Genomic DNA, 15533 nt, shown 5'->3' on the forward strand with positions numbered 1-15533 from the left:
ACGTGATCGAGACAAATAATATTGACTTCCCAGCTAGGAGGAAGGACTCTCCGCCTGTAAGAATGTAGATTGCTTCGTAGATTTGGTGTACAACGCGCTTACGAACGCAACGAAACCCTTACGCACAACGTCGTACAGGGTCCGCAAGAGGAAAGGAAAGATGCAAGAAATGAACTTGAGCCACTATGTCGGTTCGTAAGTCGGTCTCCCGGCGAATGAAGTTTTGTGCACGGCAGTAGCGTGGTAAATCTGCTCCACAGGGTGTGCACAAGAGGTACAGGAATGGTCAATAATAGCGTGAAGTGGATTAAGATAATACACAACTCAATCCTTTCCTACATTCAAGTAGGCTGGTATATAGCTTACTACTGTCTCGAGCTTTGCGGAGAGCATGGTTGCCGTAAGCCATTGCTGCGTACTGGCTTTCGTGAGGATAGAACCCTGTATTGTGGCGTGCAGGCTGTTTGCAGTCCACAAAGCTGAGGCCAGAGAATCGATAGCAGAAAAATGATACCAATAGAGGTCTGCGATCTGGGAGGCACGCCGTCGAGACCTCGACGTGGGACGTGCCAAGCCAGCCCGTCATCTTCCCCGCAGCTCCACTTTCATCTCATTCGGCAGTCTTTACCACTGCACGTCCTCGTCCTCCAAAACTGCGGTCGCGCCTGCACCCTCTGCCCTACAACAAAGAGCCTTCGATTTCAACTAGCTAGATGCGTACGGTATGCGCAGGCTGGACATGTAAGATACAGATGCATCGGATCACCTCACGGCTGCGGCACAGCCTCGGATGCTACGGCATCGGCAATGTGCAGTCTCGCAAGGACCGTTTCCAACTGACTGGTAGCAGAGATCTAGCTCAATACTATTCAGATGTTGGTTAGGACTATCGATCACCAGTTCCAGGATGATGATGTTTAACACGCAAAGAGTGCTTACGAAGCATACCAATCAGGGAACACATCACACACCACCAACCTCTCACGTAGTCGTCTGGTCACATAGCATTTTCCACTAGGCTAAGAGCGGTGGCTCTTTCTCTATGATAGAAGGTTATTCTCGCCTACGATGCCCTATCACAAAACTCCTTCACCCACCACTAACCATTACCCAGCGAATAGCATTTCACCCTCGAAGCTGACTGGAAATATGCTGCACAGTAGTCAAGCCTCTTGTTGGAAAGATAAGAGAACAAAGAGCGGTCTTAGATCATCGCATGATCAGCAAACGAAACATAATTCGGCCACCGCGACCCTGCCGGTGAGACGGATCATGCCGATACTCAACGACGAAGGGCGCTGACTATTCCGAGTCAACCGGTGTATTCCCGACTCGCCCAAATTGACAGCGAAAGATCATGCGGCGAAGGTCTCGCTGCTGTATGGCAAATCAATTTGCGATGTTGCTCAAAATGGCAGTAGTATTGCTAGGGTTACCCTGAGTGTCGCCGGATTCGACTAAGTTCCCAATAAACACTGCCATCCCAGTACCAGCTGGAAGGATAGCCCTCTTAGAGGGTCCCGGGTATATGGCTATGAGTCTGTGCACGGCACTCGCTCAATTGTAGGAGTAGGTTAACGTTCGGCACAAAAACAGATGCACGACTTCGCCGTTGTTGCTGCGGCTATGGCTGCACCCTTACATATCAGCCCTGCGCCAGATCGAGGGTCCAAGAACAGTAAGGTACTACTACTCCTACTGGAACGTGACCCCATTTCAATCTCCATTGGACGCTTTCCACATGACCAAATGGACTCAGGTCGCCGAAGTAAACGTCAGCAATCGAGTTCTTCAGGTACAGCGATCCAACCAGCATTTCGTTCAGTCACAGAAAAGATTGATTTCATGTGCGAAAAGGAGTGTATTCCAGTCATTTCATTTCGCGCATACCTTCGTACCTTCCGCCTATCCAGCCCCCAAGAACCTCCTCACGTAGCAGCCACCGCAGCACCAGTAGCAACTGCATCCTCCGCCTTAGCCGGCTCCTCCGCAGATCTCCTTTGCTTTCCCGAAATGAGATAAATACTAGCGCGCACCTCCAACAACGGATCGTCACTCGGTTGTAACCCATCAATCCGCGGAATAGGATCGAAGATGATGGTCTTCTGCTGCTTCGCGCTCTCCGCGTCGTCCATTGTCTTCTCAATCTGGATCTCGCCTAGCTCAACAACACTCCTCTCCTCAGGCCATATTTCCGTCGCATTATCCGTCACGTCCCCTTCCTCGGCGACTTGAGCCAAGAGCTTGAATCCAATCGGTCCAGACTGTAAACGCGGCTTCAACTCGTCGAACAGGTAGGATTCAGACTTTTCCTTTAGTTCCTCGGAGTCGAGATGTTTTTCTCCGGCGATAGGCACAATCCTGTACCTCACCACAGTGACCTTGTCCTCTTTGACAAGCTTAAATGCATTCACGCCGAAGAACTTCTCCGTCGCAAAGCTCTCAGGACTAGGCTTCGCAGCCTGTAGAAACCTCGCCGTCTCAGGATGGCGGCCAAGGAACTCAGGCACTGCTTCTCTCGCATTCTGCCCCGTTGCCGCTTGGAGGAACTCCAGAAACTCGGCGCCGGTACGTGTGGGGAAGTATGGCGTCGAGTGCGCAACGATGTCTGTGTGTTGCCTTCGCCCGTCTTCCTTGGGCGGTAGGTGAAAACGAATGGCAATGCCGCGGGGATTGGCATTGGGGTCTGTGTCTGCGATCTTGGGGAAACCGGTGGAGGAAGAGAAGCGAACGGTTATTGGTGTGGAGGGCGTGTTGAAGTGCGGGGCTGTAGTGAGGTCCGATACCGTGGCACTGGGAGTAAACGTTCCGGTAAGGAGATGTCCTTTTGCGTGCGCTGGTAGAGGGTGTGTTAGCTATAGGTTACGTATGAAAACGGGGACCCAGAAAGGGTTAAGCAAGGAGAAGGTAAAAAATAAGGAAGAATTACATACCTGGTCTAAAACTGTGCGGCGCGCCACCGGCCATACCGCGAAGAGTGCTCACAAGACCATTGCTCGTCTCCAGCACCTCGGCATTCGTCGAAAGTGGCATGATCAATGCATCTACGAGTTCTTCCTTGATGCAATAGTTGTCCAGATGTACCTAAAGTATCGTTGATCAAAGCCAGCAACAACACACACTGTCTGCAGCAAAGCGACTCGTCGACCCAATATATACATCACGCAGAGGCCCAACATGCTGTTTTGCTGAATAAACAGAGTCACCCCTAGTGCGTATATTCCAAATCGCTGCATTCAACAAACCGCTTGAAGTACGTTATCAGAAGTTCGAGAAGTAGCGAGATCCTTGCCCCCGTTCGCTAGTCAAATGCGTCTCGTTCTATTGGCGGGTTCCGAGCTGACAGCATGCTTACATGCATGTTGCATCTTAACAAATCCTTCGCTTACGACTCCTACACGGCTTCCTTCACGTTTAGTAAGCCTAGCTTAGCCTCGAGAAGAAAACCCGTCACATCCAGTTCCCTGATTGGAGTTACTAGATGTGCGAACATGGGGCCTACTTCGTATCAACGAGAGACTCAACAACAAAACCGGTCATCACTCCTTCCTTTCTTATCCAAGACCCGATTAATCTCGTATACATGCAGAAAATTCATCCATCAATGCCTACTCGGCACAGTTCCCAACAACCATACTCGCCCGCCTCCCCACCAAACCATCCACATACGCCAAAAACACCTCCAGATCAATCATATCAACCTCCCCATCCTTATTACCCAGACTAGGATTTGAACTCCTCATCACCCGTCCACCCCAAAGAATGCGTAGATACGCCTTTCCATGCCCACTAGTACCACCAGTAGTCTCATGCCCTTTCCTCCGGTAAACCTCAAACACGACTTCCGAACCCATGCCCACCCAGACCATCTGCTCAACCTGCAGGAAACTGAGTAGCCGGGCCAACGACCCATCGTGCGCTACGTTGTGTCTGTACAGAACTGGACTCTGACCTGCTAGTGCGGAACGCATGTTTTGTACCAATTCTGCCATGTAGACGCCGTAGGAAGCAGCAGCCGCTTGTAAGGAAAGCGGTGAGTCGCGGTAAATAAACGAGTACTCGTACTGTCCCAGGCGGTAAACGGTATCAGCCTGGTTTTGGGAGACGCAGAGAGCGGGGTTGGTGATGTTGCAAGGTAGGGGTTTGGCGTGGCACTGGCGGGCGGAGAGATTGTCGTAGTAGTGGTCGAACCAGGTGTGCCATTCTGATGAATCAGTGGGCACGCCGCTTATGGCGTCGAGAGAAGCGAAGAGTGGTGCTGTAGCGATGAGATGTCGCGTCCAGTTTGTAGCTGTGCTGCCGACGCCGTAGGAACTGTAGAGGGAGGAGGCGGCTGGGCAGGAATAGGATGGGGCGAGGGAGTCGATGGTGGAGGGTTGGACGTGTAGGGGCACGTTTTCTTTGGGGCTGTACATGCCTTCGATTAGCATGCCGGCGACTTGGCTGGTGATCACGTTGTTGGAGACGCGCCAGGTTGTCTTTTCGTTGATGTTGTCGGGGAGGAAACCGAGCAGGTCGTGGTATACGCTGAAGAGGTCTTTGCCATGCTGTAGAGAATCATCGAGCCCTTCACGTGTGATTTGAGGGAATTGGCACGACCCGTTGAAACCACTTTGGGCGAAGGGGTTGATGGGATTGGTGTAGACGCTCCAGTATGTTGACGCCGACGTGTTGCCAGCAGGATTGAGAGGCTCGCCGTAGTAGAAGAGACCTTGGTCAGAGCAATCCCAGGGGTATGACTCTTTGGGGAAGGTATTCGAGGCATATGGTGTGCGCTTGTGATGGCGATGAATACTACGCAGAATGTGAGTTGATGCTCTAGATTCACTGGGATTACAGTACAACTTACACCTCCACGTACGCCAGCTCAAAGTCGTCATCTACCTTGACATACTCATTCTTCCGTACATGAGGCATATTGCACCAGTTGTACGTCCCATACTCTGCACCGACAGGCAGCTGTGAGCTGTTGAACACGAACCCATTGGTGCCCGTCCCGTTTAATACTTGATCAAGATCATTAACCCAGCTCTTCTTAGGTGCGTACCAGCCCAGATCTACCTTTGTCACATTCTGAGCTACCGCTTTAGTAGCTATGGAAGCAAAGAATAATTTTAGATAGCTGCGAGAGGAAGCCATATCGATATCCTGAGGCAGCCGAAAGAAGAGCGTGAACGCGGTGCTGACGAGAACGAATGCTGCCAGAGCAGAAAAGACAGCATGGTGCATGCCTTGTATTTATAAATCGCTCAAGGCGCGATACCGGGAGCCATTGCAGATGTAGAAGGTCTCGTCGTTAATGACGAGCGTTGAGAGCCGGACGATGGTCGCTGCGCGCAAGACATGCACGATGCGAGGTACGAGATGGCGATTGGTCAATGAGACAACGAGTCTGGCCCGCCAACTGGTATCTCGGGATAAGACACAACGAACATTACCGACACTGGTCCAAGGCTTCGCACTTATTATACTGTTCTACCTTGATCCTAGCGATCTTTCTCTCTCCCAGCAGTCTTGTTTCTCGAGAGTATTGGTTGAGCAATACTAGCTTGCATGGTCACAGTCAGCAAGCAAGAGCCCCGAATGATTCATAAAATACAATTTTTTTACTGCTTCCCGAAAACGTACGATCAGCATGCTACAATCCCTCCACCGATCCCTCGATCGCTTGCTAAATACACGTTGAAGCTGTTCCCGCATTGCTCCAAATACTATCAAAGGCTACGCTCAGCGTGAATAACGTATCGACCACCCGGATCCTTTGTGAAACGGAATGAACTTTGTCGGAACGGCATGAATCTAGAATATACTAAACAATAAGAAAAAGGGTATGCGCAATTTTAAAATCAGATGAAAACACAAGCTTCCAGATGCAGACTGATATAGGAAAAGGCGTATGAGACCTCCAAGTGTGAACATGTACGGTGAGTTGTGATGGATGACGAAGGTTCAGAAGATGCTTCGTGGGGTAGAGATTGAATGATCGCGTTGTGCAGCGATGTTGCTTGTCGTGGATCCAACTCGATGATGCCGCGGGTATTGCAAGATGCCTGGGGTCTGAGGGTCGAGATATCTAGAAATCGTTGCTAGGGCGATACGGGCGATACTCGCGGCTGCCAGCGCTGGCTGCCCGTCCATTGGTCGCAGGAACAGAGAGCTGCCTGGAGGCGGGTCCATCCGATGTAACGACCCGTCGCCTGCCCTTTTCCAGTCGAGTAGTTCTCCAGCCCTCGTACCATTGCTCACGGGAAGCCTCGCGGAGCTCAGAGCGCCAATCACTGAAAACGCTCTCCCTGAGTTTGACGAAGTCACAGTGCTCTGGGTTGTAAGGATCGGCAAAGCCCCATGGGAATCTGCGACCAACAACCTCGGGGTCGTAAGGATCTGGCGAGATGATGCTGAGAGGCAAAAACGGAGTCTCTGCACTCTCGCTGTGGATCGAGGCGGACATGGCGGACGGCTTACGGCTGTGACCTTTCCTGGCGCTGGGGGGCGACGTGGGAGGGGAGTGCGACCTGGTCGAAGAGCTAGAGGAAGCCATGGAGCGCGCAGCTTCGGAAGAAGATCGCTCGAGGATTTTGTTCAGAACTTCTGATTTGCCTTCGCCCTCAGACGACTGCTCGTATTCGTCCTCGTCGCGCTCATCAAGTCGGTCGGGGTCTTCGTCATCGTCGCCAAGGTCCAGGTTCAAAGCTTCCAAGGGGTCCAACTTTGCGCGCTTGATGGTATCCCAGACAGTCTTCTTCAGATAGCGCATGTGCGCGCCGGTGATTGTGTCTGCCTTGCTAATGACTGGGATGACGGTGGTCCTGGTTTGCAGCTCGCGAAGTATGTTGAGATCGAGACGATCGTCTAGACCGCCGAAGATGGCGCTGCCAGCATTGACAATGTTGGACTTCTTGCGAGCCTCGGCTATGTTCTGGTCGAGGCGAATCGGATCCAAAACGAGGAAGACACAGTGGATGTGTGTATCCTTAACACCTGGCGCGCGTACGACCTTCTGCTCCTCGCTGAAAGTGTCTTCGAACTTGGACTCGAGGAACGAGGTGATGATGGGCAGCTGGAAGTCGACAATGTTCTTCTCGAGGCCCTCGGAGTCCCAGAGCGTGACGCCGACTCTCTCGCCATCAACTTCGGTCTCGAGGAATTCGGAAGTGAAAGGCGAGTCTCCACCACCTACAGCGGTAGCGGGCGGCGAGGGAGTGTTTGGGCGCTTTCGAGCCGGGAGCGCGAGCGCAGTGCGGAGAAACTCGATGAAAGAAGACTTGCCGCAGCCCTTGGTGCCAATGACAAGGATGCTAGGTAACGGTCAGCTCGGTGTCTACAGGTGTGTGACAAAACATACTTGAAAGGCGTGGGGTCCTTCCTCCTTCGCACACGACGGGGGCTGTTGACGGTGCTGATCTGGCTGCTGGCGTAGCTGTAGCGACCGCGGTTGGTCATGCTCTCGGTCCTCGGGTAGGGATCGTAATCCATGTAGGTCGAAGGCGAGGAGCCTGGCACGGGCGGCGCCACAGCGGGGCTGGGTTGAGCGGGAGCCATCCTGTAGGTGTCGGTCGAGGGGCGGCTGAAGTTGTGGGCAGTGGGGTTGTAGGTGCCGGCCTTGTTGGAGACAATGGCAATGGAGTCTGGGCGCGTGTCCTCACCTCCGAACGTCGCGAGCTGGGGAAGGGCCGAGTGGGAAGGCAGGCGCGGCGGCTGCTTAGGCAGCATGGTAGCTTCGCGCTGCCTGCGGAGAGCCTCCTCCTGGGCGAGGGCCTTTTGCTTCCTGCTCATCTTGCCGCCGGAGACGCTTCGGTTGGTGCTGCTGCCGCGGATTTCAGAGGAGCTTTTTCCGCTGGTTCGGCGCAGGAAGTTGAAGCTGGAACGGCGCGGTCCTGTTTGGTCGGCGGAAGACTGGGACTGGGACTGGGCTGCAGAGGGGCGGACAGAGGGGTCAGGTGAGCCGTCTTTGTAGGCGTCGGTATTAGGTGGATTAGGGGACCGGTCGTCAGTGGTGGTGGCCATGGTGGGCAGCAGAGGGCTCTTAATATCAGTGGCTCACACTTCGCGCGCGTGTAATCTTAGCAATCGAGGACTGCAGCGTAGTGGGTAAGCAGTCCTGCTGGGTCTTGCTGGGCTGGGCTGTCCTGCGCACGGCACAGCAATTCGGAAGCGTCTGGCGTCCTAGTGCGAGGGCAAGTGAAATTGGAGGAGGAGCAGCCGGCTGTATCCCAAGGTCAGCACTTGGTCAAACGCGCATCCAAATGGCGCGTGCGGGTCGGGGGCCCAGGGTCTGGTTAGAGCCTCTGACTAACCTTAAGGCCCGAGGCACTACTGCAGGAACGATACGCGCAATGGCACCCCCGGATTCTGCACAAAAAGGAATGCGCGGTAGCAACGTTGCGACAGAGTGCAGTTTAGGAGGACGAGAGCATGCAAATAGCCCTGGAGGGCGAATGGAGAACAGACCGCCACAACGACTACCCCAACGTCAACACGGCGTGACGCGTCTCGGGAAGGAGAAGGCTGGACGGCGCCTGCCATTGGCCGCGGCTTCTCGAGGTTGGATGCACAGCGGGAAACGACGATGGTGACGCCGACGGGGGTGGCACGCCCGAAAGATCAATGCGAAACAGCTGGCCTAACCAGACAACCACGGGCGACAGCGCCCAATTTGCACGCGCGCCAGTCATTATTCGGCACGCGATAGCTCAGTGTTGTGTAATCGTTATCGTCCGCCGGCGACATGCAGCTGGGGACCCGGGCCCTGGTGATCGTCACGCACATGAATAGGGGTTCACGCTAGCCTGCTCATCTCGAGAGCCCAGTGCCGCGCTGAGGGCGCAGAAGCCAGGTGTTTCTGGTAGGCAAGGAGCGCATGAATGCCATTCCGATCCGACACAACCCTCCTGGGGACACCCACGATGTCGCGTCGCAGAAAGACAGACGCCCTATATGCGCCCACATCTGGCGTCATCGCGCTCTCTTTTTCCAACAAACACAACAAGGTCTGATATTGGCTGATTCCAGATAGAGCAGAAACTTCACCAACGCCAACAAACTGCGCCTCGTGCATGTCGAGCAACATTGCCTCAGCATCACGCAACCTTGAAGACGTGCGCCTATCGATATGCCCCACACGCGTAGCGCGACTCAGTCGTCCTGGTCCCATGGATTGCTCTCCCGGCCCGCTCCATCCTACGTCAAGCCCAGCGATCAAACTCTAATAACAGATTGCCGCTCAAGTCAAAACCTTCCACTCTCCTCGATCTTGCCCATAACCTCTTGTGTATGCCCCCAGACCTTGTCCAGCCCGCCGTCCTCCCTCAGCTTCTGCGCTTTCTTGGTATCTGCCAGGATGTCCCCGTTCCAATTCAGCAGATAGCTTCCACTGCCTTTCACACCATCACTTCCAATAACGTCTGTCTTGGCGCTATCCGCTTTGGGGGCGTATCGCGGCGCCGTGGCAGCGAACAAATGTCTTTCGCCGCTTTCCACTTGTGGAACGAAGAGAAAGCGTCGAAATAATCCACCCAGCGTAGCCATGACAGTGTCGTTGAAGCGGCCGAAGAGTTCTCGCGTTACGCCTGTCTCGACACCAGATGGGTATTCGTGGATGTATGCTATCTTTGGATTCTGGTTTGCCAAGTGAGCCATGGAGAGAGACGTCATAGAGCTTGCATGGAGCAGGACGTTCTTGAGACTGAAGTTATGTCTGAGGGAGAGGTCGGAATAGTCAAGGCCTCCGAGTCTCAAGCCAGCCTGCGGGTCCAGGACAGCGACCACGCGAGACAGGTTGCCAGTCTCAGAGGCCTTGTTGAGGAGCGGTGTGAGTTGGGAGATGAATCGCATTCGTGCGTAGTATTGCACAGCCATCTTCCTGTCCAGACCCTCGGCTGTCTCGTCTCTTCCTTTCATCGTGAGGTATCCGCACGTCATAAACAGCACATTGACTTGCTCCTCCTTGCTCTTGATCTCACTGCATGCCTCGTCCACGTTTTTCAACAGCGAGATGTCCTTTTGGATGAAGCTAACCTGGGACGAGCTGTTGATCGAGTTGAGTTCATCCATAATCTTGCTGGCTTCTGTCGCGTTGCGGCCAATCAAATAGACATGTGGGGATGTGGTCGTACGAACGAATTCGCGAGCAGTGAAGAAGCCTATCCCACTTGTGCCTCCAACGAATACCGCGACTAGATTCGGGGGTAGGGTTTTAAGTGATGCGTTGTGAGCGCGAACAACGTCAAGAGCAACCATGACGGCGATAATTGGAATGAAGTAGAGTGTTTTACAGGAAGATGCGATGCTAGTTAGAAAGCGTAAAGAACCGCGAGGGCGGTCGTTAATGAAGTATCTATTGCCGATGAATGCAGTCCTGCCAGCTTAACCGTGCGTCCCAATATTCGTCCGTGGCGACGGAGATAGCGTTTGTGAAGTTACCCAAGACTATTCGTGTCGGACTGATTCTAGCGGGGCATTCTGTACTCAGACTTTATGCTCAAGAGCATTGCTGAAGGTGCGTACAGGTAGGAAGCTGGTGCTCCCACTCGAACAGGCTCAATCCTCCGCGTCCGCCGAAGACAGCGCTAGTCCCACCAGATCCTCACCCTCCACCCCACCAAGTATCTTTCGCAACATGCCTAGAATCACGTTCCGCGCAGTCCTCACTGGAGAGGAAATACGCCCACCATGAACGCATTCGGTGACATGTCACCTACCTTGGACCCGACTCAACTCGCTGCTGGACACGCTCCACCCACGCCTCCGCACGAAAATGCACTCGACGATATTTACGGTTCGGCGCCCGCTTCACCCACCCTCACAGCGAACGTCCCTCATGTACGCGCTCACGAAATACTATCCGACCTCCCGTCGCGTCAACGAGCGCTCGACACAGATGCATACCGAGAGGGTCTGGCAAACAGCAAAGGCCAATACGTGCAAGAAGGATTCGATGAAGGCTACTCTCTCGGTGCCAACCTAGGCCTACGCGTCGGCTACATACTAGGAGTTCTACAAGGCTTTGTCGCGGCCTGGAGGGGTCATGATGAGCAAGTCCACAAGGAAGTCGCACAAGTCTTTGATTCTGCGCGTAAAGAGCTCGCCATCGAGGAGTTGCTAGGCCGCCAGTGGGTAGACGAAGAGGGTATATGGAAGTGGGGTGTTGTAGGAAATGACGACGACCCTACATTCAGGGAGGTCTCGGACCAGCATCCTGTAGTGAAGAAGTGGATGGGCCTGGTTGAGGACCTGGCGAAGAGATGGGACGTTGATCTCAAGGCTGTGGAGAAGAGTCAAGTGCCGCAGGACGAACAAGCATGAGTGACTCCGAAGGATATCTAGGTGCTCTCTCGCAGTCTCACACCTCCCATGGTATATCGATATCACGACAAAGCTTTACTTGCATCAGCAAGGGCTGAAGTGGTGTCAACGCAATCACAGCAATCGCCTCTCCATGCATCCGATCAGAAAGCTCTATAGCTCGCTCGAGGACGAGATAGCCTCCTGTTGACGGGAGATGAAGCAGAACTACACCATCTTGAGATAGGATAAGGGGAGGCAAATATTCGCAGACAACGTCCTATCCTTTCCCATCCCGCGCAGCTTCACAAAGTCAGAAGTTTTGGCTAGATAACGAAACTCTCAAAGATTACAAAGAACGAGTGGATAGAGCTACGATAGAAGCAGAAGTTCGGGTTATACCGGAGCATGAGGCTGACACCCTCAGATGGTGCACGGACGAAATCACGGTTGTAGGCGGGCAATTGGCGGCGTTGAAAATGCCGTCATGACTTTAAGTCCGACAATGCGCGACAGATAATGCAATCTCACAACGTGCTCCTCATGTCATACTACACATTTTCCGTGCTGTCTTCACCCTGTTTCCGACAGCCATGATACATGGCTTGTCTGCTCTTCGAAGAGCACCTGCGCAACATGCGACATCACGATTGCTGACGTCAACCTTCTCCCCCACGCGACTCTACCAGGCACCACTCGCGCGCCGCCTTCAAACACAGCAATGGGAGCCTCTGCGCCCTCCGAACCCCGCAGACCTACCGAAACCACGACAACGTAAAGTCAAGCCTCCGTTTACCCGCCGGAAATGGGTGCGCCGCCTTGCGGTCATCTCTGCACTGCTCGGTGCTGGGTGGCTAGCTGACCGGCAATTCTACGCCTCGTCCATCACACGCAGTTTGCGCACATTCAAGACCGGCCTTTTGATAGGCATAGACTACAAGATCAACTTTCGTGCGCATCCTCCGCTTGCGAACAGTATTGAAGAATTGCATGCGCGGAATGCGCAGAGGATATTCGACCTGCTGCGATACAATGGCGGACTATACTTGAAGATTGGCCAGGCGATTGCTATGCAGAGCGCGATATTACCACCACAGTTCCAGAAAATGTTCCAGCAAATGTTCGACGATGCGCCGCAGAACGAGTGGTGGGAAGTCGAGCAAGTCATACGAGAGGACTTTGGCAAAAGCGTCGAGGACGTCTTCGGTGTCAGCTTCACACGGGAAGGACAGGACGGTCGGGGTATAATGGAAAAGACTGCAAGGGCTAGTGCGAGTGTTGCGCAAGTACACTGGGCAAGACTGGCAGATGGAAGAGAGGTGGCCATCAAGATTCAGAAGAGAGAGATTGCGCAGCAGGTGGGATGGGACCTGTGGGCTTTCAAGGTCGTTTCCAAAGTGTATACCTGGTGGTTCGGCATCCCTGTTTACACGCTGGTTCCATACATCTCGGAGCGCCTAATGCTGGAAACGGATTTTGAGAACGAGGCAGACAACGCGGTAGAGATGAAGGGGCTGGTGGCCGGAGAACCGCGACTCAACGGGCGGGTTTACATACCTGCAGTATACCGCGAGCTTTCAAGCAAGCGTGTCATGACTGCGGAATGGATCGAAGGTGTACGATTATGGGACAAGGAGGGCATCACAAACAGCTGGAAGGGTGGATGGCGCAGAGGCAGCCCCGGTGCAGGTGGTAACCAGCTACCACCTATCCCCCGAGACGCTAAGATCGATACACATGCGCCGGAGGATGCCACACAACACGAGTTCTTCAAGCCGGACCGTAGTTCATGGAGAGGCAACGACGAGAAAGGCGGCCTCGGCGTCTCCCTGAAGACCACCATGAACACTATCGTCGATCTCTTCTCAGCACAAATGTTCCTCTGGGGTGCGGTACACTGCGACCCCCATCCAGGCAACATCTTCGTCCGCCGCCTCCCCAACGGACAGCCGGAAGTCGTCCTGATTGATCACGGCCTGTATATCCGCATGGATCCCAAGTTCCGTCTCCAATACGCTGAATTCTGGAAGTCGCTCCTCGCTTTTGACAACGCCAAGATCGAGGAAATCGTCACCAGCTGGGGCGTAAAGCACGCCGACATCTTCGCATCAGCAACGCTCATGCGTCCGTACGAAGGTGGCGATAAGAGCGTAGCAGGTGTTCTCAAATCTGAAATGAAAGGAAAAGACCAAGCGGAGCGAGCCTTTGAAATGCAAGCCAAAGGCCGCGACGCCATTAAGCTCATTCTCGGCGACGACGCAAAGTTCCCCCGTGAACTCCTCTTCATCGGCCGTAACCTGCGCATCGTACAGGGCAACAACCAATTTCTCGGTTCTCCCGTCAACCGCATCAAGATCACTGGACTATGGGCTAGTAGGGCTTTGATTGAATCCAAGGATCTAAGTGTGAGCCAGAGATGGAAGAACTGGATCCAGCATCTGCGCTTCCGGTTCGTGCTTACACTTAGCGATGCGGTGTTCCTCTGGAGTAAGCTCAAGCAATTAGTTGGTGTGGGCGGAGGCATGGAGGATGATATCGAAGCGCACATGCGTGTCATGGCCAAGGACTTTGGTGTTGATCTTCAACATGGCGTCTTTGAGGGCTAGTAGCTGTATAATATATTTAATTCCCCTCATATACGAGGCAATGCCTGACATGGATTATGACGGTATGGGATTGGTAGTCCTAGTTTTGTAAGTGCATCGCTAACCCGTTAAAGAATTGTTCCGGTCACCATCTGCTTGTATACCACGAACATCTACTCCCAAACTTAGCGAACCCCGTGGAGACTACTGGAAATCATCATCTACTACGGTCTCATAACAAGCCCCGAAAAAGACCTAATCCGCGCGTTCCTGAACAAAGTTCACGCAAAGAATGCCCCGCACTAGCATCCCGCTCGACATTTCCGAACCTCCCCACATCCATGGATCTTTCCGGCATCGCGTCAGGCAGGCGCCGGTAGAACATATATCCACCATAGACTCAGATCCTAGCCCTTCAAATACATAGAACACTGCTTGTAGCAAGAGTGAAATTTCTATCATCAACTCATATCTACTGCAAACAATGGCACCAAACTGGGACAGACTTATCCGCTTCATCGCCACAGATGGGCGTGAGCTGCGGGGTCAACCAATACTCCCCTCGCCAGAATTCGATGTCGGTACGACGACAGAAGAGACGGGACTAAAGGCCAAGGTAATCGATGTTAAGAACAATGACATCTTCGATCCCGCCACCAAGGTCACCGATGAGGAAGTCACCGTCAAGAAGCTACTCGGCCCCGTAACCACAGACGAAGTACCCATCATCCGGTGCATAGGTCTAAACTTCATCAAGCACAGTAAGTTCCTCTGTCATCTCGTCCCTTTCCAAGAAAAAAAAGACATCCCATTAACCTCCCCACGCCCAGTCCAAGAAGGCGGCCGCACCCTTCCTCCTTACCCTTCAACCTTCATCAAAGCCAACACCTGCCTAAACGACCACAACGCGCCCATCGTCATCCCCAAACTCGCCCAAGACAACCAAGCCGACTACGAAGGCGAACTCTGCTTTATAATCTCGCAAGACGCCAAAAACGTCTCCGAAGCCGACGCCTTCAACTACATCGGCGGCTACACCTCCGGCAACGACGTCTCATCCCGCAAACTCCAACGCGACCCCCTCCTCGCAGGCACAGTCCCACAATGGAACTTTTCCAAAGGCTTCGACACGTACGCGCCTTTAGGCCCTCAACTCGTCTCCACACGCGTGATCCCTGACCCGTCGAAATTGCATCTCAAGACTGTGGTCAACGGGGATCTGAGACAGAGTTCTGGGATCGATGATTTGTGCTTCAAGATTCCGACGTTGGTGAGTTATTGTAGTCAGGGGACTACGCTGAAGAAGGGCACGGTTTTCATGACGGGCACGTGTGCGGGCGTGGGGTATGCGATGAGGGAGCCGCAGTTTTTGAAACCGGGGGATGTCGTGGAGGTTACGCTTAGTCCCGAGATTGGGACGTTGAGGAATACGGTGGAGTATGCTTAGGTGGATGGGTGGGTTGAGGGATTGGGCTGAGGGTGTGGGTACGGGGACCTTGATGGGGAATGTATGTATAGTGCTTTGGACTATTCGTTTGATGTTTCGAATGCATAAAGGTCTTGCACAATTCTTATACTTAGGATTTGAAGCTTGTGTACAGAAATTGTTGTGGTTCCTAGACTGGAATACGAAATCAGAAGTCGACGACGGCGATTGTATTGGAT

The 15533-nt window shown here is 53.4% G+C and overlaps 7 protein-coding genes across 7 annotated transcripts; 3 read left to right on the forward strand and 4 right to left on the reverse strand.

Annotated features, from left to right (window-relative positions):
• Positions 1 to 1928: 1928 nt before the first annotated feature.
• On the reverse strand, positions 1929 to 3033 carry J4E87_007227 (uncharacterized protein; the record flags this gene model as incomplete). Its single annotated transcript, XM_049378823.1, has 2 exons — positions 1929 to 2836; positions 2934 to 3033. The coding sequence occupies 2 exons, from the start codon at positions 3031 to 3033 to the stop codon at positions 1929 to 1931; spliced, it is 1008 nt and encodes a 335-aa protein (XP_049231485.1).
• A 575-nt stretch (positions 3034 to 3608) lies between these two features.
• J4E87_007228 (uncharacterized protein) lies at positions 3609 to 5139 on the reverse strand (the record flags this gene model as incomplete). Its single annotated transcript, XM_049378824.1, has 2 exons — positions 3609 to 4794; positions 4850 to 5139. The coding sequence occupies 2 exons, from the start codon at positions 5137 to 5139 to the stop codon at positions 3609 to 3611; spliced, it is 1476 nt and encodes a 491-aa protein (XP_049231486.1).
• Positions 5140 to 6073: 934 nt separating this feature from the next.
• J4E87_007229 (uncharacterized protein) lies at positions 6074 to 8007 on the reverse strand (the record flags this gene model as incomplete). The annotated part of the gene is made up of 2 exons (XM_049378825.1): positions 6074 to 7298; positions 7346 to 8007. 2 exons carry the CDS (start codon positions 8005 to 8007, stop codon positions 6074 to 6076), a joined length of 1887 nt encoding a protein of 628 aa, XP_049231487.1.
• A 1221-nt stretch (positions 8008 to 9228) lies between these two features.
• On the reverse strand, positions 9229 to 10239 carry J4E87_007230 (uncharacterized protein; the record flags this gene model as incomplete). Its single annotated transcript, XM_049378826.1, has 1 exon — positions 9229 to 10239. The coding sequence occupies one exon, from the start codon at positions 10237 to 10239 to the stop codon at positions 9229 to 9231; it is 1011 nt and encodes a 336-aa protein (XP_049231488.1).
• A 432-nt stretch (positions 10240 to 10671) lies between these two features.
• YAE1 (Essential protein Yae1, N terminal) lies at positions 10672 to 11304 on the forward strand (the record flags this gene model as incomplete). The annotated part of the gene is made up of 1 exon (XM_049378827.1): positions 10672 to 11304. The coding sequence occupies one exon, from the start codon at positions 10672 to 10674 to the stop codon at positions 11302 to 11304; it is 633 nt and encodes a 210-aa protein (XP_049231489.1).
• Positions 11305 to 11876: 572 nt separating this feature from the next.
• J4E87_007232 (uncharacterized protein) lies at positions 11877 to 13889 on the forward strand (the record flags this gene model as incomplete). The annotated part of the gene is made up of 1 exon (XM_049378828.1): positions 11877 to 13889. The coding sequence occupies one exon, from the start codon at positions 11877 to 11879 to the stop codon at positions 13887 to 13889; it is 2013 nt and encodes a 670-aa protein (XP_049231490.1).
• Positions 13890 to 14352: 463 nt separating this feature from the next.
• On the forward strand, positions 14353 to 15315 carry J4E87_007233 (uncharacterized protein; the record flags this gene model as incomplete). The annotated part of the gene is made up of 2 exons (XM_049378829.1): positions 14353 to 14629; positions 14699 to 15315. 2 exons carry the CDS (start codon positions 14353 to 14355, stop codon positions 15313 to 15315), a joined length of 894 nt encoding a protein of 297 aa, XP_049231491.1.
• Positions 15316 to 15533: the final 218 nt, after the last annotated feature.

Source organism: Alternaria ethzedia, assembly GCF_023757985.1.
Source record: "Alternaria ethzedia strain BMP 0044 chromosome Unknown scaffold_19, whole genome shotgun sequence".
Classification (NCBI taxonomy): Eukaryota; Fungi; Ascomycota; class Dothideomycetes; order Pleosporales; family Pleosporaceae; genus Alternaria; species Alternaria ethzedia.